We start from the raw sequence: 22,720 nt of genomic DNA, 5'->3' as shown, positions 1-22,720 counted from the left end.
ACCCACTGTAATTAACCCCAAACCCACTGTAATTAACCCCAATCCCAGTGTAATTAACTCCAATCCCACCCACTGTAATTAACACCAAACCGACCCAGTGTAATTAACCCCTATCCCACTGTAATTAACCTGAATCCCACCCACTGTAATTAACCCCTATCCCACTGTAATTAACCCCAAACCCACTGTAATTAACCCCAATCCCACTGTAATTAACCCCAATCCCACCCACTGTAATTAACCCCAAACCCACCCACTATAATTAACCCGAGACCCACTGTAATTAACCCCAAACCCACTGTAATTAATCCCAAACCCACCCACTGTAATTAACCCCAATCCCACTGCAATTAACCTCAATCCCACTGTAAGTAACCCCAGACCCACCCACTGCAATTAACCCCAAACCCACTGTGATTAACCCCAAACCCACTGTAATTAACCCCAAACCCACTGTATTTAACCCCAAACCCACTGTAATTAATCCCAAACCCACCTACTGTAATTAACCCCAGACCCACCCACTGCAATTAACCCCAAACCCACTGTAATTAACCCCAATCCCACCCACTGTAATTAACCCCAAACCCACTGTAATTAACCTCAATTCCACCCACTGTAATTAACTCCAAACCCTCTGTAATTAACCCCAAACCCACTGTAATTAACCTCAATCCCACACACTGTAATTAACCCCAAACCCACTTTAATTAACCTCAATCCCACCCACTGTAATTAACCCCAAACCCACCCACTGTAATTAATCCCAAACCCACTGTAATTAACCCTATTTCCACCCACTGTAATTAACCCCAAACCGACCCACTGTAATTAACCCCAAACCCACCCACTGTAATTAACCCCAAACCCACTGTAATTAACCCCAATCCCACCCACTGTAATTAACCCCAATCCCACCCACTGTAATTAACCCCAAACCCACACACTGTAATTAACCCCAAACCCACTGTAATTAATCCCAATCCCACACACTGTAATTAACCCCAATCCCACCCACTGTAATTAACCCCAATCCCACCCATTGTAATTAACCCCAAACCCACGCATTGTAATTAACCCAAACCCACTGTAATTAACCCCAATCCCACACACTGTAATTAACCCCAATCCCACACACTGTAATTAACCCCAAACCCACCACTTTAATTAACCCCAATCCCACACACTGTAATTAACCCCAAAGCCACTGTAATTAACCCCAAATCCACCCACTGTAATTAACCCCAATCCCACCCACTGTAATTAACCCCAATCCCACTGTAATTAACCCCAATCCCACTGTAATTTACCCCAATCCCACCCAATGTAATTAACCCCAAACCCACCCACTGTAATTAACCCCAAACCCACTGTAATTAACCCCAAACCCACTGTAATTACCTTCAATCCCACCCACTGTAATTAACCCCAAACCCACCCACTGTAATTAACCCCAAACCCACCCACTGTAATTAACCCCAATCCCACCCACTGTAATTAACACCAAACCCACCCACTGAAATTAACCCCAATCCCACCCACTGTAATTAACCCCAAACCCACCCACTGTAATTAACCCCATTCCCACTGTAATTAACCCGAATCCCACCCACTGTAATTAACCCCAAACCCACCCACTGTAATTAACCCCAATCCCAACCACTGTAAGTATCCCCAAACCCACCCACTGTAATTAACCCCAAACCCACCCACTGTAATTAACTCCAAACCCACCCACTGTAATTAACCCCAATCCCACTGTAATTAACCCCAGTACCACCCACTGTAATTAACCCCAATCCCACCCACTGTAATTAACCCCAATCCCACCCACTGTAATGAACCCCAAACCCACTGTCATTAACCCCAAATCCACCCACTGTAATTAACCCCAAACCCACTGTATTTAACCCCAATCCCACCCACTGTAATTAACCCCAATCCCACCCGCTGTAATTAACCCCAATCCCACCCACTGTAATTAACCCCAATCCCACCCACTGTAATTAACCCCAATCCCACTGTAATTAACCCCAATCCCACTGTAATTAACCCCAAACCCACTGTATTTAACCCCAATCCCACCCAATGTAATTAACCCCAATCCCACCGACTGTAATTTACCCAAATCCCACCCACTGTAATTTACCCCAAACCCAACTACTGTAATTAACCCCAAACCCACTAATTAACAACAAACCCACTGTAATTAACCCCAATCCCACCCACTGTAATTAACCCCAAAACCACCCACTGTAATTAACCCCAAACCCACCCACTGTAATTACCCCCAATGCCACCCACTGTAATTAACCCCAAACACACCCATTGTAATTACCCCCAATCCTACCCACTGTAATTAACCCCAAATCCACTGTAATTAACCCCAAACCCACCCACTGTAATTACCCCCAATCCTACCCACTGTAATTAACCCCAAACCCACTGTAATTACTCCAATCCCACCACTGTAATTACCCCCAAACCCACACACTGTAATTAACCCCAATTCCACCCACTGTAATTAACCCCAAACACACCCACTGTAATTAACCCCAATCCCACCCACTGTAATTAACCCCAATCCCACCCACTGTAATTAACCCCAATCCCACCCACTGTAATTAACCCCAATCCCACTGTAAATAACCCCAAACCCACCCACTGTAATTAACCCCAAACCCACTGTAATTAACCCCAATCCCACCCACTGTAATTAACCTGAATCCCACCCACTGTAATTAACCCCAATCCCACCCACTGTAATTAACCCCAATCCCACCCACTGTAATTAACCCCAATCCCACCCACTGTAATTAACCCCAAACCCACTGTAATTAACCCCAATCCCAGTGTAATTAACCCCAATTCCACCCATTGTAATTAACCCCAATCCCATCCACTGTAATTAGCCCCAAACCCACTGTAATTAACCCCAAACCCACTGTAATTAACCCCAATCCCAGTGTAATTAACCCCAATTCCACCCACTGTAATTAACCCTAATCCCACCCACTGTAATTAACCCCAAACACACCCACTGTAATTAACCCCAATCCCACTGTAATTAACCCCAATCCCACGCACTGTAAATAACCCCAATCCCACGCACTGTAAATAACCCCAATCCCACCCACTGTAATTAACCCCAATCCCACCCACTGTAATTACCCCCAAACCGACTGTAATTAACCCCAATCCCAGTGTAATTAACCCCAATTCCACCCATTGTAATTAACCCCAATCCCACCCACTGTAATTAACCCCAAACCCATGTAATTAACCCCAAACCCACTGTAATTAACCCCAATCCCAGTGTAATTAACTCCAATCCCACCCACTGTAATTAAAACCAAACCGACCCAGTGTAATTAACCCCTATCCCACTGTAAATAACCTGAATCCCACCCACTGTAATTAACCCCTATCCCACTGTAATTAACCCCAAACCCACCCACTGTAATTAACCCCAATCCCACCCACTGTAATGAACCCCAAACCCACTGTCATTAACCCCAAATCCACCCACTGTAATTAACCCCAAACCCACTGTATTTAACCCCAATCCCACCCACTGTAATTAACCCCAATCCCACCCGCTGTAATTAACCCCAATCCCACCCACTGTAATTAACCCCAATCCCACTGTAATTAACCCCAATCCCACTGTAATTAACCCCAAACCCACTGTATTTAACCCCAATCCCACCCAATGTAATTAACCCCAATCCCACCGACTGTAATTTACCCAAATCCCACCCACTGTAATTTACCCCAAACCCACCCACTGTAATTAACCCCAAACCCACTAATTAACCCCAAACCCACTGTAATTAACCCCAATCCCACCCACTGTAATTAACCCCAAAACCACCCACTGTAATTAACCCCAAACCCACCCACTGTAATTACCCCCAATGCCACCCACTGTAATTAACCCCAAACACACCCATTGTAATTACCCCCAATCCTACCCACTGTAATTAACCCCAAATCCACTGTAATTAACCCCAAACCCACCCACTGTAATTACCCCCAATCCTACCCACTGTAATTAACCCCAAACCCACTGTAATTACTCCAATCCCACCACTGTAATTACCCCCAAACCCACCCACTGTAATTAACCCCAATCCCACCCACTGTAATTAACCCCAAACACACCCACTGTAATTAACCCCAATCCCACCCACTGTAATTAACCCCAATCCCACCCACTGTAATTAACCCCAATCCCACCCACTGTAATTAACCCCAATCCCACTGTAAATAACCCCAAACCCACCCACTGTAATTAACCCCAAACCCACTGTAATTAACCCCAATCCCACCCACTGTAATTAACCTGAATCCCACCCACTGTAATTAACCCCAATCCCACCCACTGTAATTAACCCCAATCCCACCCACTGTAATTAACCCCAATCCCACCCACTGTAATTAACCCCAAACCCACTGTAATTAACCCCAATCCCAGTGTAATTAACCCCAATTCCACCCATTGTAATTAACCCCAATCCCACCCACTGTAATTAGCCCCAAACCCACTGTAATTAACCCCAAACCCACTGTAATTAACCCCAATCCCAGTGTAATTAACCCCAATTCCACCCACTGTAATTAACCCTAATCCCACCCACTGTAATTAACCCCAAACACACCCACTGTAATTAACCCCAATCCCACTGTAATTAACCCCAATCCCACGCACTGTAAATAACCCCAATCCCACGCACTGTAAATAACCCCAATCCCACCCACTGTAATTAACCCCAATCCCACCCACTGTAATTACCCCCAAACCGACTGTAATTAACCCCAATCCCAGTGTAATTAACCCCAATTCCACCCATTGTAATTAACCCCAATCCCACCCACTGTAATTAACCCCAAACCCACTGTAATTAACCCCAAACCCACTGTAATTAACCCCAATCCCAGTGTAATTAACTCCAATCCCACCCACTGTAATTAAAACCAAACCGACCCAGTGTAATTAACCCCTATCCCACTGTAAATAACCTGAATCCCACCCACTGTAATTAACCCCTATCCCACTGTAATTAACCCCAAACCCACTGTAATTAACCCCAATCCCACTGTAATTAACCCCAATCCCACCCACTGTAATTAACCCCAAACCCACCCACTATAATTAACCCGAGACCCACTGTAATTAACCCCAAACCCACTGTAATTAATCCCAAACCCACCCACTGTAATTAACCCCAATCCCACTGCAATCAACCTCAATCCCACTGTAATTAACCCAAGACCCACCCACTGCAATTAACCCCAAACCCACTGTAATTAACCCCAAACCCACTGTGATTAACCCCAAACCCACTGTATTTAACCCCAAACCCACTGTAATTAATCCCAAACCCACCTACTGTAATTAACCCCAGACCCACCCACTGCAATTAACCCCAAACCCACTGTAATTAACCCCAATCCCACCCACAGTAATTAACCCCAAACCCACTGTAATTAACCTCAATCCCACCCACTGTAATTAACTCCAAACCCTCTGTAATTAACCCCAAACCCACTGTAATTAACCTCAATCCCACACACTGTAATTAACCCCAAACCTACTTTAATTAACCTCAATCCCACCCACTGTAATTAACCCCAAACCCACCCACTGTAATTAATCCCAAACCCACTGTAATTAACCCTATTTCCACCCACTGTAATTAACCCCAAACCGACCCACTGTAATTAACCCCAAACCCACCCACTGTATTTAACCCCAAACCCACTGTAATTAACCCCAATCCCACCCACTGTAATTAACCCCAATCCCACCCACTGTAATTAACCCCAATCCCACACACTGTAATTAACCCCAAACCTACCACTTTAATTAACCCCAATCCCACACACTGTAATTAACCCCAAACCCACTGTAATTAACCCCAAACCCACCCACTGTAATTAACCCCAATCCCACTGTAATTTACCCCAATCCCACTGTAATTTACCCCAATCCCACCCAATGTAATTAACCCCAAACCCACCCACTGTAATTAACCCCAAACCCACTGTAATTAACCCCAAACCCACTGTAATTACCTTCAATCCCACCCACTGTAATTAACCCCAAACCCACCCACTGTAATTAACCCCAATCCCACCCACTGTAATTACCCCAATCCCACCCACTGTAATTAACACCAAACCCACCCACTGAAATTAACCCCAATCCCACCCACTGTAATTAACCCCAAACCCACCCACTGTAATTAACCCCATTCCCACTGTAATTAATCCGAATCCCACCCACTGTAATTAACCCCAAACCCACCCACTGTAATTAACCCCAATCCCAACCACTGTAAGTATCCCCAAACCCACCCACTGTAATTAACCCCAAACCCACCCACTGTAATTAACTCCAAACCCACCCACTGTAATTAACCCCAATCCACTGTAATTAACCCCAGTACCACCCACTGTAATTAACCCCAATCCCACCCACTGTAATTAACCCCAATCCCACCCACTGTAATGAACCCCAAACCCACTGTCATTAACCCCAAATCCACCCACTGTAATTAACCCCAAACCCACTGTAGTTAACCCCAAACCCACCCACTGTAACTAACCCCAAACCCACTGTAATTAACCCCAATCCCACCCACTGTAATTAACCCCAATCCCACGCACTGTAATTAACCCCAAACCCACTGTAATTAACCCCAATCCCACCCACTGTAATTAACCCCAATCCCACCCACTGTAATTAACCCCAAACCCACTGTAATTAACCTCAATCCCACCCACTGTAATTAACTCCAAACCCTCTGTAATTAACCCCAAACCCACCCACTGTAATTAACCCCAAACCCACCCACTGTAATTAATCCCAAACCCACTGTAATTAACCCTATTTCCACCCACTGTAATTAACCCCAAACCCACCCACTGTAATTAACCCCAATCCCACCCACTGTAATTAACCCCAAACCCACCCACTGTAATTAACCCCAAACCCACTCTAATTAACCCCAATCCCACCCACTGTAATTAACCCCAAACCCACCCACTGTAATTAACCCCAAACCCACCCACTGTAATTAACCCCAAACCCACCCACTGTAATTAACCCCAATCCCACCCACTGTAATTAACCCCAAACCCACCCACTGTAATTAACCCCAAACCCACTGTAATTAACCCCAATCCCACCCACTGTAATTAACCCCAAACCCACTGTAATTAACCCCAAACCCACCCACTGTAATTAACCCCAAACCCACCCACTGTAATTAACCCCAATCCCACCCACTGTAATTAACCCCAATCCCACTGTAATTAACCCCAATCCCACCCACTGTAATTAACCCCAAACCCACTGTAATTAACCCCAATCCCACCCACTGTAATTAACCCCAAACACACCCACTGTAATTAACCCCAAACCCACCCACTGTAATTAACCCCCTAACCCACTGTAATTAACCCCAATTCCACCCACTGTAATTAACCCCAAACCCACCCACTGTAATTAACCCCAAACCCACCCACTGTAATTAACCCCAAACCCACCCACTGTAATTAACCCCAATCCCACCCACTGTAATTAACCTCAATCCCACCCACTGTAATTAACCACAAACCCACCCACTGTAATTACCCCCAAACCCATTGTAATTAACCCCAATCCCAACTACTGTAATTAACCCCAAACCCACCCTCTGTAATTAACCCCAAACCCACTGTAATTAACCCCAATCCCACCCACTGTAATTAACCCCAATCCCACCCACTGTAATTAACCCCAAACCCACTGTAATTAACCCCAAACCCACTGTAATTAAACCCAAACCCATCCACTGTAATTAACCCCAAACCCACCCACTTTAATTAACCCTAAACCACTCACTGGATTTAAATCCCAGTGCTGTGTACCATGATTAAAACCCTGAGCTACCAACACGCAACAATGGTTAGCACAGTTGCTTCACAGCTCCAGGGTCCCAGGTTCGATTCCCGTCTTGGGTGACTGTCTGTGCGGAGTCTGCACGTTCTCCCCGTGTCTGTGTGGATTTCCTCTGGGTGCTCCGGATTCCTTCCACAGTCCAAAGATGTGCAGTTCTCAAAATTTCCTGGAATCTTTGTGCTTTTCCATTTCTGACAGCTTTCACAGTCCCTGTCTTATGCGCTTCATCATTGGCCAAAATACCACGAGCCACCTGGGACCAAAGCGCTGGAATTCCATCCATAATGTCCATCCATTCCATCTGTCTCCTTCCCTCCCTCTCTCGCCCTTTGAGGCACTTCTTAAAACTTAACTCAGTGGCCACGCTTTTGAACACCTGTCGTCAATATGTGACTCAGTGCCAAATTTAATCTGGTAGCATTATTGTGAAGCACTTTAGGACTTGTACCCTGGAACTTTGGAGTGCACGTTGCAAATATCTTGATCCAACTTTACTCTGCTTTCAGTTGATCTTTGCAAATTTAGGCTTGGTGTCTGATGTGGCAAGAATAGCTCTTCACAGAGCTAACTTCCTTAACCTTGACGGGCCCTGCCTTAATTCAGAGAGATGTCGAAGGGGAGAGACCCGTGAATCCAGTTAGCATCTAAATCCATCTGACAATGACTCAACTTCTCCGTAGTTGAGGTCATCGCACATTCTTAAGACACTGCTTTGGGGCCAAGATGTAAGTTATAACTGTAGGCAGGAGTAAAGAATGTAGATTCTTGGCGATACCATGGTACAGAAGCCATGATCCTTTATATCAGAATGTTGAATACTGTTGAAACCTTTTATTGAGTTTTTTTGTACAGATGTGTCGTTGATTGGCCTGTTTTATTCTTGTGTCCTCCACCCTTCACAGCCTCGTGGTGGCTGCCTGAACTCTGTGACAGTTACCAACTCATGCCCTGCACCTTTGGGCGTCAAACTCCCCTTTGTGCAGCCATGAGGCTGCTACTTGGTTGTGAACACATCTGCTTTCCATTTGGAGGACAGTCTGCCGGAGACAATCTGCTTTTAATCCGACTTCTTGCCAGCGTGTGGACAGGAAGGGATGGTCGAACCCCACCCAGCAGAGGCAGAAGCAGGGAAAGAAAGCCAACAGTGTGCGCTCGAGCCGCTGCTGTAGCTGGACGTCACACCCAACTCGTTCCTTCTCTTCCTCCTGGGAAGCTGAACAACTCTCCAGACGCTGCTGTCAGGTCACGTCTTGGTGTTAGGGAGCTGAAGTGATAAAAATCAGGGTTCTTAAGCTAAAGGAAAGGGACAATGCAACCGATCTCCCCTGGATGTTACACAGTGACTCCAGACCAAGTGAAATCGAAATCAAGCCGGGTCCATTCCATGAGACCGTTGTCCAGACAACAAAGGAAATTTACCCCCACGGATATTTTTCTTGTAGGATTACAGGTTATTGGGGCCACTTGTGAATCAAGCCCCATTTTAAAATCCAACATCCTATTTGTATATTTTCATTATAAATCCTCGTGGCCACATTGATGATTAAGTTTGTCTTTGTAAAGTTGTTACACTTTCATTCCATGCTGCTGTCGGTGTTCTTACTGAGTCTGAACTTGAGCTCCATTGCCTTTTTAATGCAGAGAGTTTGATAGCCTTAGTTCTGTGTTAACTCCAGTGCCACTTTGAACGCGGTTAATCTTCAAACATCCAAACTATCTCATTTTACAAAATAGATGATGCAATAGTGTCATCTATCATCATAATATCCAATCTGATTCACTACCGAACTTTAGGGAAGGAAATCTGCCGTCCTTAGTCATAAGACCATAAGACATAGGAGCAGAATTAGGCCACTCGGCCCATCGAGTCTGCTCCACCATTCAATCATGGCTGATATTTTCTCATCCCCATTCTCCTGCCTTCTCCCCATAACCCCGATCCCCTTATTGATCAGGAACCTATCTATCTTCCCGTACCAGCCTCCCCAAACAGGTGCCGGAATGTGGCGACTAGGGGCTTTTCACAGTAACTTCATTGAAGCCTACTTGTGACAATAAGCGATTTTCATTTCATTTTCATATCTCGGTCTTAAAGACACTCAGTGATTTGGCCTCCACAGCCTTCTGCGGCAAAGAGTTCCACAGATTCACCACCCTCTGGCTGAAGAAATTCCTCCTCATCTCTGTCTTAAAGGATCGTCCCTTTAGTCTGAGATAGTGTCCTCTGGTTCTAATTTTTCCTACAAGTTGAAACATCCTCTCCACTTCCACTCTATCCAGGCCTCGCAGTATCCTGTAATTTTCAATAAGATCCCCCCTCATCCTTCTAAACTCCAACGAGTACAGACCCAGAGTCCTCAACCGTTCCTCATACAACAAGCTCTTCATTCCAGGGATCATTCTTGTGAACCTCCCGGTCTGCCCTACATGTGACTCCAGGCCCACAGCAATGTGGGTGACACTTAACTGTCTCTGAAATGGCCGAGTGAGACACTCAGTTCAAGGCCAATTAGGGACGGCCTAGCGACGGCCATGAACGAATAATTAAATAAAAATCAGATTTTGTGGATCCCAATGGCCATTGTGGGTGAGAACTAGTTTAAGTGAGCCCAGTGCACTTTTGAGATAGGTTTGGACTTGCACTTGGGCAGTTAAGGTCGAGGAGCAGGAATGTTCCTTCAGGACCCTGCAAACACAGACTAGGCCACAGCTGTTCCAGAAACCCTCGCCCACCCTCACCAGCGCAACCAACGGCCGGCACTGGATTGGATTTGTTTATTGTCACGTGTACCGAGATACAGTGAAAAGTATTTTTCTGCGAGCAGCTCAAACAGATCATTAAGTACATGGGAATAAAATAAAATAAAAAGAAAATACATAATAGGGCAACACGAGGTACACAATGTAACTACATAAGCACTGGCATCGGATGAAGCATACAGGGTGCAGTGTTAATGAGGTCAGTCCATAAGAGGGTCATTTAGGAGTCTGGTGACAGTGGGGAAGAAGCTGTTTTTGAGTCTGTTTGTGCGTGTTCTCAGACTTCTGTATCTCCTGCCCGATGGAAGAAGTTGGAAGAGTGAGTAAGCCGGGTGGGAGGGGTCTTTGATTATGCTGCCCGCTTTCCCCAGGCAGCGGGAGGTGTAGATGGAGTCAATGGATGGGAGGCAGGTTCGTGTGATGGACTGGGCTGTGTTCACGACTCTCTGAAGTTTCTTGCGGTCCTGGGCCGAGCAGTTGCCATACCAGGCTGTGATGCAGCCTGATAGGATGCTTTCTATGGTGCATCTGTAAAATGTGGTAAGGGTTAATGGGGACATGCCGAATTTCCTTAGTTTCCTGAGGAAGTATAGGCGCTGCTGTGCTTTCTTGGTGGTAGCGTCGACGGAGGTGGACCAGGACAGATTGCTAGTGAATGTTAGTGATAGGAATTTGAAGCTGCTAACCATCTCCACCTCGGCCCCGTTGATGCAGAAAGGGGTGTGCACAGCAGTACTTTGCTTCCTGAAGTCAATGGCTGTTCCATCCACCCGACAGGGCAGATGGGGCTTTGTTTTTATGCCATACCCGAAAGATTGCACTCCCACCATACTGCAGTGGGGTGCCAGCTCTGATTTTTGTCCTCAGGTTTCAGGAGCGAGACTTGGACCTGTAACCTTCGAACTTGGGTTCAGCTGAGTTGCAGATGAGGACTTAGCTACATACCTTTCAATTCTTTAATACAACCTATTTATAAGAGCCCACAGTTAGCCAATCCCACGTGAATTGGCTGGGATCTCAAAATTGCATCACATTGCACTAATTGGTCACCTAAAAATCTGATTCAGCCTAATCAGCGACGGATCACGGCTAGATAGCAAGAGTCAACCTGAGAAAGGTTTATTTTTAACTTATTCTTTCAGAGAATGTGGGTGTCGGCAGCAATATCAGCATTTATTGCCCATTCCTAATTGCCCTTGAACTGAGTGTCTCGCTCGGCCATTTCAGAGTCGGCCACATTGCTGTGGGTCTGGAGTCACGTGTAGGCCAGGCCGGGTAAGGACGGCAGATTTCCTTCCCTAAAGGGACATGAGATGGGTTTTTACGACAATCGACAATACTGGCATGGTCATCATGTTTTGATGGGATTCAATTTTCACCGTCTGCCATGGAGTGGTTTAAACCCATGCCCCCAGAGCATTACTTTGTGTCTCTGGATTACTAACCCTGTGGCGATCCCACTGCAGCCCCGCCTCCCCGAATAATAAAGTGCAATAATAAAGATACTTATGTTGTGTTGCCCCGGATTCTGCTGAGAATGGGGGTGAATGGATGATTGAATCATAGAATCCTTACAGTGCAGAAGGAGGCCATTCGGCCCATCGAGTCTGCGCCAACCCTCCGAAAGAGCCCCCTATCTCAGCCCACTCCCTGCCCTATCCCTGCAACCCCACCTAACCTTTGGACACTAAGGGGCAATTTAGCACGGCCGAGCCACCTAACCAGCACATCTTTGGACTGTGGGAGGAAACGGGAGCACCCGGAGGAAACCCACGCAGGCACAGTCACCCAAGGCCGGAATTGAACCCGGGTCCCTGGAGCTGGGAAGCAGCAGTGCTAACCACTGTGCCGCCATGCCGCAGAATGCTTTTTGATTGCCAATCAGAAGTTTCTGAAAACAAAGTTAAGACTATATTTTCCCTGAATGCGATTGGCTATAATTAGTTCCAGACTCATTTCATTCCATGATTCCCCAGCCGCAGTGAGCTGGAAACAGTTCAGCACTGCCTTCATGGAAGACTGAAATCTTCCTTTGGCTTAACGCTTGGAACAGATGAGAAAGGAATCATCGAGAGAAGCTCCAGAGAGTCCCCATTAGCTCCCCGTTTATTACTTTGTACTTTGGCTCTATTCACCTCCATGGTGACCAATAAACAAATAATGCAACGCAAAAGGAGGTAGGCATGATGAAGTATCTAAGGCTACAGCAGGCCAGAGAGGATAGCCTGAGCCAAATCGAGGCAATACAAACTATGCCGAACCAACAGAAAGCAGCAAAAAGCAAACAGGCCGAGCCACATCGATCCAAGCCCAGTGAGAGACTCTGGACCAGATTTGAGGAGATTGCAGAGGAGTCAAAACAGCGGCGTATCCTTCAGCAATTGTGTTACGTCATGACTAGAACTGTCGTTTCTCGGTGTGGTGTAACTACAACTCACTTCACCCCCCCCCCCCCCGCCCCCTGAGCTGTGGAGTCTCTTCTCAAGAGAGTTTTTAAAAAATCCTTAGGCCAATTTGGAATCAAATTCTGGTTTGATCTTTCAGTGCACTGAAGAGAAATCGAGCTCTCCGGGTGATTGGCTGATGCAAATATTTATAGAAATGATGAATAATGGGGGGCCCAGCACAGATGCCTGTGGTACGTCACTGCTCACTGGCTCCCAGTCACGAAAGCAAGTCACTAAAGACCTCTATTGGGGTTATTGGCCGCGATTCTGCCACCGCGTTGCTCCCAGCACGGAGCTGTGTGCAATGGGTGAATCGCTTAGCGTGGCCGTAAAGCCTCGCGCAAGCCGCCCGATCCGTGCCGGCTGGCGATCTCATCCTAGCTGCGTGTGATCCAGATAATCATATTTAAATATGTCGACATCGCGTTCACCTGGCGCCTGGGAGTCACCGATCACACTGGTGAGGCTTCCACCCTTCGAGGATTAGTGCTGCTCTCCCCAAGTGAAGGCAAGATGTGATGGCCACTCGGGGGGTGTCAATGGCCATTGGAGGCTCCCGGGTGGTGGGGGACAGTGCAGGGTCGTTCTAGCACTCACCGGCACCAAGGCACCCTGACAGTGCCAATCGGGTACCCTGGCAGTACCAGGTTGACACTGTCTGGGTATTCAGCTGGCACTGCCAGAGTGTCAGGGGGGGTGCCAGGCTGCCAGTTCTCGGGTGCCAGGTTGACACTGCCTCGGGTAGGGACCCGAGGGGGGGTGGGGGGGGGCAGGGGGGTAGATACAGTGAGCGGGGGGGGGGGGGGGGGGGAGGTGAGCTTACTTAGAGTTCGGTGCACCCTTTCCAAATGGTGACCCGATCTCCGAGGAGCTGGTCTCGACGGCGAGTCCAATTCCCGGCTGCTGAGAACATTTCTAAATGTGGGCTGGACTGTGGAGAAACTCCCCAAGTCTCAAAGAAATGACTGAGTGTGCGGACTGGACCCACAACACCAGCAGGAAACACCCTGCCAAACACGCCCAAAATCACACTTAGAAATGTTCTGGTTGAATCGCGCCCACTGTACTTATTGGGATTGTAATGTATTTTGGGATTCATGTGGTACTGGGTTCCTCCAGCCTCCCGGGCCTGTTCTGTCACCCAGTGAGATCAGCACCGATCGACAGCTAAACCACACCCAGCTGTCTGAGCTCCATCTTCTCTTGCAGCTCTGCCTGGCAAAATCCTATTGATTTGAGATTGAAAAGACGAATTGAGCCCAGCATCTCTGGATCTTTCTGGGAGGGAGTGTTCCACATTTCCACCGCTCTTTGTGTGAATAAGCGTTTCCTGGTTCCTCTCTGGAATGACCTGGCTGTGGGTATGTCTGCTCGTCCGAACCTCCCCCACAGAGAATGATTTCTCTCTCTCTATTCCTTTTTAAGATCCTAAAACCCCAATCAAATTACCCCTTGACCTCATGTACGCGAGAGAATTCAATACCGAGATGATGTAGTCTCTGCTTATGGCCTGAAGCGTGAACAAGTGTTGCAGTTGGATTCTAGCGAACATACTCCTGTCAAGGTCAACATACCCTCCTGAGGTGCGGAGGCCAGAACTGCAACATTGCTCCCAAACAGGGCTTTATACAGCTCTGACAAAACTTTCTCCCTTTTATGTTCAAAAATGTTAACAATCCTTCAGCCTGTTTGATTGTTTTTTGGACCTGACTATCATATTTTAGTGATTTGTGGACGTAAATTACTAAATTTCTTTGGATCTCCAATGCTCGGAGCTCTCCATCACTTTGCTTCGATCCAGTTTTGGGTCCAGGGTGGATGACCTCACCCTGTGTGGAAACCAATCCATAATAATCTTTATTAGTGTCACAAGTCGGCTTACATTAACACTGCAATGAAGTTACTGTGAAAATCCCCTCGTCGCCACATTCCGGCGCCTGTTCGGGTACACTGAGGGAGAATTCAGAATGTCCAATTCACCAAACAGTGCGTCTTTCGGGACTTGTGGGAGGAAACCGGAGCGCCCGGAGGAAACCCACGCAGACACGGGGAGAACGTGCAGACTCCGCACAGACAGTGACCCAAGCCGGGAATCGAACCCGGGACCCTGGTGCAGTGAAGCAACGGTGCTAGCCATTGTGCTACCGTGCCGCCACAGTTTAGACCATTCGGCAAATTTATCAATGTTTAATTGTCATTTAATTATTCTGGCTACACCACTTACTACACCGCCAATCTATTTACCGTGTGGATTATGGTTCTGCGTCATATTGCCTGAGTCCTGCAAAGACAGTGAATAGTGACACCAACACAGACGCTTGAGGGACATCACCGGTCACTTGCTTCAAACTGAAGTACATCCGTGTTCTCCCTACTCTCTGTTTTCAACTCTCCACTGCTCACAAAACGTTCTCAACAATTAACCTTCAATCTCAGGAACCTTAACCCTACTGAACATTATCTAGCATGCAAATGTGTAAATTGCCTCTTGGAGTTCATCAAAACAGAATGTTGGATATTCTGCAACTCACCGTTCTTGACACCTCCTCATCAAACATTGAGCTTGCCGTATTTTGGGTTTATTGTGTATTTAAAATTTATTGTGTATTTTGGCGTTTATTGGGCATTTCAGGTTTATTGTGTGTTTTGGGGCACATTGTCTATTGGATTGGATTGGATTGGTTGATTGTCATGTGTACTGAGGTGCAGTGAAAAGTATTGTTCTGTGTGCAGCTCAGACAGATCATTCCGTACATGAAAAGTAAATACATAATAGGGCAAACATAAAATACACAATCTAAATACATTTAATCTAAATACAATAAACTCAGACACAACCGACAGAATACCCTTCGTCATCCAGTACTTCCCCGGAGCGGAGAAACTACGTCATCTTCTTCACAGCCTTCAACACGTCATTGATGACGATGAACATCTTGCCAAGGTCATCCCCACACCCCCACTACTTGCCTTCAAACAACCGCGCAACCTCAAACGAACAATTGTTTGCAGCAAACTACCCAGTCTTCAGAACAGTGACCACGACACCACACAACCCTGTCATGGCAATCTCTGCAAGACGTGCCAGATCATCGACATGGATACCACTATTACACGTGAGAACACCACCCACCAGGTACGCGGTACATACTCGTGCGACTCGGCCAACGTTGTCTACCTCATACGCTGCAGGACAGGATGTCCCGAAGCGTGGTACATTGGCGAGACCATGCAGACGCTGCGACAACGAATGAACGGACATCGCGCAACAATCACCAGGCAGGAATGTTCCCTTCCAGTCGGGGAACACTTCAGCAGTCAAGGGCATTCAGCTTCTGATCTCCGGGTAAGCGTTCTCCAAGGCGGCCTTCAGGACGCGCGGCAACACAGAATCGCCGAGCAGAAATGTATAGCCAAGTTCCGCACACATGAGTGCGGCCTCAACCGGGACCTGGGATTCATGTCGCATTACATTCATCCCCCACCATCTGGCCTGCAAAATCCTACCAACTGTCCTGGCTTGACACAATTCACACCTCTTTAACCTGGGGTTACCCCATCTCTGGATCTGTAAAGATTTAATCACCTGCTAATGGTCGCATTCCAAGCATCGTCTGGCATCTTTGAATCTGTCTATATATATGTTTCTGGAACAGACCTCTTCATTCACCTGAGGAAGGAGCAGCGCTCCGAAAGCTAGTGACATCGAAACAAACCTGTTGGACTTTAACCTGGTGTTGTAAGACTTCTTACTGTGCTCACCCCAGTCCAACGGCGGCATCTCCACATCATAAATACATAGACACAGGCTTCGGGTGAAGCATACAGAGTGTAGTACTGCTCAGTAGAGAAGATGTTTGAAGAGATCAGGTCAGTCCATAAGAGGGTCGGTTAGGAGTCTGGTGACAGTGGGGAAGAAGCTGTTTTTGAGTCTGTTCGTGCGTGTTCTCAGACTTCTGTATCTCCTGCCCGATGGAAGAAGTTGGACCCGATGTAAGCCGGGTGGGATGGATCTTTGATTATGCTGCCCGCTTTCCCCAGGCAGCGGGAGGTGTAGATGGAGTCAATGGATGGGAGGCAGGTTTGTGTGATGGACTGGGCGGTGTTCATGACTCTCTGAAGTTTCTTGCTGTCCTGGGCCGAGCAGTTGCCATACCAGGCTGTGATGCAGCCCGATAGGATGCTTTCTATGGTGCGTCTGCAAAAGTTGGTAAGGGTTAATGTGGACATGCCGAATTTCCTTAGTTTCCTGAGGAAGTATAGGCGCTGTTGTGCTTTCTTGGTGGTAGCGTCGACGTGGGTGGACCAGGACAGATTTTTGGAGATGTGCACCCCTAGGAATTTGAAACTGCTAACCATCTCCACCTCGGCCCCGTTGATGCTGACAGGGGTGTGTACAGTACTTTGCTTCCTGAACTCAATGACCAGCTCTAAGAGAACGGCGAAGAACATTCGGCCCAGAAGGGGGCCTGCGTAGTCAATGTGCACCTGGCCCAAGGTCGTCCTGGCCTTTCCCAGGGCTGGACACCGGCCGATGGGGGCAAGGACTGCTGGGTCTGACATGGAGGCACACTGCTGCGTCAATTGCTCAACCGCCTCATCGATTCCAGGCCACCAGATATAGCTTTGTGCCAACATCTTCACCTTCGTTTTCCCCAGGTGAGCGATATGCAGCTCCTGTAAAAGGTGTTCCCTTGCCAGGGCAGAACGACCACCCGTGATCCCCAGAAGATCACACCATCTTTCCAAGAAAGTTCATCGCAACGTTGATGTTCTGTCTCATTCTCCTGGCCTTGTCATGATGTCAATCGTTCTGCATCATCCTTCGTACCTTGACTAGGACAAGATCCCGACGGGTCCCCTTCTGATTATAATCGGCTGCAATTGGACCCGTGTCCAGACAGCTCAAAGGCAGTATTATTTCTTGGGGCACAGGTGGAGCTGGAGAGTCCTTTTGGAGGGGGAGCCTTCTCAATACGTCAACATTTTCCAATCTGGATGCCTGGCCTTTGCTGAAACGTGCAGTGGTAGGCCGTGAGCGACAAGGACCAACGCTGTACCCTAGCTGAGGCTATTGGAGGGATTGGCTGACCTTCTTTCAACAACCCTAAGAAAGGCCTGTTTCCGTTATTATGACAAACCGGCGCCCGTAGATGTAATGGTGGAATTTCACACCGAATATAACCGCCACCCCTTCCTTTTCTATTCGGGTGAAGTTCTCTTCTGCCTCAGATAGGGTCCTTGAAGTGAAAGCAATGGGGCGTGTACCAAACCATCTTCCATTGTGTGGGACAACATCGGCAGAATCCCATACGGCGAAGCATCGCAAGTCAGCACAATGGGTTTCTGGAATCGGAACGGATTCAAGGAGACTCGAGGACTGCTGGCCGATTTCACCATTTTGAAAGCTTTTTCTCGTGGCTCCCTGCAGGGCCAGCATGGGTGTTTCTGTAGGCGTTGGTGCAACGGAGCCAATGCCGTGGCCAGATTAGGGATCAATCTTCCACAGTGGTTTATCATCCCTAGAAAAGATTTCACCTCGGAGATGTTCTTTGGAGCTGCAACTTCACATGTGGCCGTAACCTTCCCATTGAGGCGGTGTCTATCCTGGACCCCAAACAGGTTACCTCTGTGGCCTGGAAGGTATCATTTTCCCATTTAAGGCAAATCCCACATCTCAAAAACGTTTCAACACTCCCTCCAGTCTCGGCCTGTGCTTCTCCTGGTGGTCCCTGTAACCAAGACATTGTCAAGGTAGATTTGCGATCCCCTGGAGAAGGTTTCCCATTGGTGTGCTGGAAGACAGCGCAGGCTGATGCTATTCCGAATGGTAACCGCATAAATTGATAAAACCCTTTGTGAATATTTATTTATTTTTGCGGCCCCTCATCCAACTCTAGCTGGAGGTAGGCGTGGGTGAGGTCCAGTTTTGAATAGGTGCAGCCTCCTGTGAGCTTGGCAAAGATGTCCCCGATCCTGGGGATGGGGTACCTACCCACCTCGGGAGGCCTGATTTAGTGTCAATTTATAATCCTCACAGGTATCTATTGGGGAGAAAGCAGGGTTAGGCTATTGAGTTGGATGATCAGCCACGATGGTGATGAATGGCGGAGCAGGCTTGAAGGGCCAAAAGGCCTCCTCCTGCTCCTATCCTCTATGTATCTATGTAGATTCTGATGGACCTGTCGGGTTTGAGGAAGGGGCCATGGTGGCAGCTGGTCTGAGGATGACCAACTCCTCGAGGCGCGACAGCTCGGTTTCCACCCTCAGGCGCAGGCCACACAAGACTGGCTTGGCTCTAAATAATTTGGGTGTTGAATCTTGGTTTACATCGGCCTTTGCCTTCACACTTCTGGTATGGCTGAGTTTGCTGTAGAAGGTGTCTCTGGACCGGTGCAGGACATCCTGGTGGACACCGTTGGAAATTTAAGAAACCTCCAGCCAATTTAACCTGATGTATTTCAACCTGTCTATTCCCAAGAAGTGTAGCACAGTGGTTAGCACTGTTGATTCACAGCGCCAGGGTCACCGGTTCGATTCCCGGCTTGGGTCACTGTCTGTGCGGAGTCTGCACGTTCTCCCCGTGTCAGCGTGGGTTTCCTCCGGGTGCTCAGGTTTCCTCCCAAAAGTCCCGAAAGACGTGCTTGTTAGGTGGATTGGACATGCTAAATTGCCCTTCGTGTCCAAAAAATGTTAGATGGGGTTACTGGGCTCTGGGGATAGGGCGGAGGTGTGGGGTTAAGTAGGGTGCTGTTTCCAAGGGCCGGTGCAGATTCAGTGGGCCGAATGGCCTTCTGCACTGCACTGTAGGCTGCAGGAGGATAGCAATGAACTGGTCAGGTGGGCAGGGCAGGGGCAAATGGAATGCAACCCGGGAAAGTGTCAGGTAATGCACCTGGGGAGGGCGAACAAGATAAAGGATTACACTCTGGCCGGACTCTGGATAGTGCTGGAGGTCAGAGGGACTTTGGAGTGCGTGTCTGCAGATCCCTGGAGGAGGCTGGACAGGAAGATAAGGTGGTTCAAAGGGCATTTGGCCTTTATTGGCCGAGGGGTAGAATACAAGAACAGGGGGGTCACACTGGAACTGTATAAAGTGCTGGTTTGCCCACAGCGGGAGCACTGTGCACAGGTCTGGTCACCACATTGTGGGAGGGATGTGATTGCAGTGGAGAGGGTGCAGAGGAGATTCACCAGGATGTTGCCTGGGTTGGTGGGTCTGAGTTATGAGGTGAGTTTGGAGAGGCTGGAGTTGTTTTCCTTGGAGCAGTGAAGGTTGAGGGGGGACCGCATCGAGGTGTATAAGATTATGAGGGACATAGATAGGGTGGCTAGGAAGCCATTTTCCAATCAGTAGAGAGGTCAATAACCAGGGGGCAGAGATTTAAGGGAAGGGGTAGACGGCTAAGAGGGGAGTTGCGGAGAAACTGTTTCAGCCAGAGGATAGCGGGAGTCTGGAACTCGCTGTCCGAAAGGAAGGTTCAGTCAGAAACTCCGGTAACATTCCAGAAATATTCAGATATTCACTCGCGCTGCCAGAACCTCCAGGGCTACGGACAGAGCTCTGGAAAATGGGATTGGTGCAGTCAGGTCTTTGTTGACCAGTGTGGACTGGATGGGCCGAATGGCAAATTCTGTGCTGTAAGCGTCTTTAAAAATCCGGTGTCTGGTTCGATGCCGGGTGGTCCAGCTGGCTTCGTTCCTTTCAGACCTTTTCGCGGTTTGATACAATTGAGTGGTTTTCTCCTCCATTTTACAGGACATTTAAGAATCAACCCCATTGCTGTGGGTCTGGAGTCACGTGTAGGCCAGACCGGGTAAGGACGGCAGATTTCCTTCCCTAAAGGGCATGAGTGAAGCAGATGGGTTTTTACGACAATTGATAATGGTTTCATGGTCACCTTTAGACTTTTAATTCCAGATATTTTATTGAATTCACATTTCACCATCTGCCGTGTGTTGTTTCTGGGTGCTTTGACGACTTCCTCTCTCTGTTGGGGAGTTGTGTCACACTGAGGAACATTTTGGAACCTTACTTTACTCACTCTGCTCAGAGCTGCCTCATCCCCTTTTCCCCAGAAATCTCCAGGGGCGGGAATGTTGCCAGCATTGTACATTCGTATCACCGCATTGTCTGAATTGCTGGACAGGAAATATTTCTCCCCGATCTGTCTACCACGTGATGTAATTATGTTTTCCTCTTCTTCTTTCCCAGCCATCCAGCACCATCATTCCATTGAACCATGTAGAGAACACGGTGAGTAAATTCAACTTTAATCTTCTTTGCCGCATTCTTCTGTCAACAAAATGGGATTTATGCTTGGAGGCTGGGGGCGTGGCTGGGGTCCTGAAGGAGTTCTTCCCATTTGTCTTGACCAAATAAGAAGATGTTGCCCAGGTCATAGTGTAAATGGAGGTCTTGAATAATTGTGTGGGCTAGACGTTGATAAAGAGGAGGGACTGCTCAGGTTGGCTCGTACTTTTTCAGGATGGGCGGGGCCCAGGGGAACACATCCCCTTGGACTCCAGCATCTCCGAGGCCATCTTACATTCCGTTGAGCACTAATTGACATAAGGTGGGATCTCCGCCACTCATTCCCGCCTTGGAGAGCTGTTAGTCAATCAGATTGGCCGCAGCTCTCTAGACTCTCCAAGGACAACACTGGGGTGGTCAGAAGAGGCACTGCGGGTAGCTGACAGAAACTAAGTCCCAGGAACTGGAGGTCAGATAAGTGATAGGGATTGGGGGTGGGGTGGGGCAAGATTGTAGGGAATGCTTGGGGAGGGGGGTCGTGAGGGTGATGATCTTGGTCTTTTAAAAATATATATTTTTATTAAAATTTTTACATATTTTCAACAAACAGAAAAAAGAAAAACAAAGAACACTTAAATAAACATCTTACAACTACATCACAAATCCCCCCAATATACAAACCCTCCATTAAGCAATAATAAACACAGTAGTAAACACAAAGTACACCCCCCCCCCCCGCCCCCCCCAGGTTGCTGCTGCTGCGGACCACCTCCTAACGCTCCGCTAGACAGTCTAGGAACGGTTGCCACCGCCTGAAGAACCCTTGCACAGGCCCTCTCAAGGCAAATTTTACCCTCTCCAATTTAATGAACCCTGCCATGTCGCTGATCGCTGATCCAGGCTTCCACGCTCGACGGCCTCGCATCCTTCCATTGTAGCAGAATCCTCCGCCGGGCTACCAGGGACGCAAAGGCCAGAATACCGGCCTGTTTCGCCTCCTGCCCTCCCGGCCCGTCCGATACCCCAAACAGTGCTAACCCCCAGCTCGGCTTAACCCGGGTGTTCACCACCTTAGACACCGTCCTCGCAATGCCCCGCCAGAACCCATCCAGCGCAGGGCACGCCCAGACATGTGGGCGTGATTTGCTGGGCTCACCGAGCACCTCACACACCTGTCCTCCACCCCAGAGAACCTGCTCAGCCTCGCCCCTGTCATATGCGCTCTGTGAAGAACCTTAAATTGTATCAGGCTAAGCCTGGCGCAAGAGGAGGAAGAATTAACCCTACCAAGGGCGTCTGCCCACGTACCCT

The 22,720-nt window shown here is 48.0% G+C and overlaps 1 protein-coding gene across 9 annotated transcripts in view; it reads left to right on the top strand.

The window, feature by feature from the left end:
* tns1b (tensin 1b) overlaps positions 1-22,720 on the top strand; it is a 1,628,779-nt gene that overhangs the window by 1,028,417 nt on the left and 577,642 nt on the right. For all 9 annotated transcript variants that reach the window (XM_072468585.1, XM_072468574.1, XM_072468565.1 and 6 more), the window contains one exon: positions 21,371-21,412. In XM_072468585.1, the coding sequence (XP_072324686.1) occupies positions 21,371-21,412 (42 nt within the window). The remainder of the gene's footprint in view (positions 1-21,370; positions 21,413-22,720) is intronic.

This window comes from Scyliorhinus torazame, chromosome 2 (assembly GCF_047496885.1).
Source record: "Scyliorhinus torazame isolate Kashiwa2021f chromosome 2, sScyTor2.1, whole genome shotgun sequence".
In the NCBI taxonomy this organism is placed as follows: Eukaryota; Metazoa; Chordata; class Chondrichthyes; order Carcharhiniformes; family Scyliorhinidae; genus Scyliorhinus; species Scyliorhinus torazame.
Note: the sequence above shows the minus strand (reverse complement) of the source record. Positions and strands in the feature narration are given on the sequence as shown.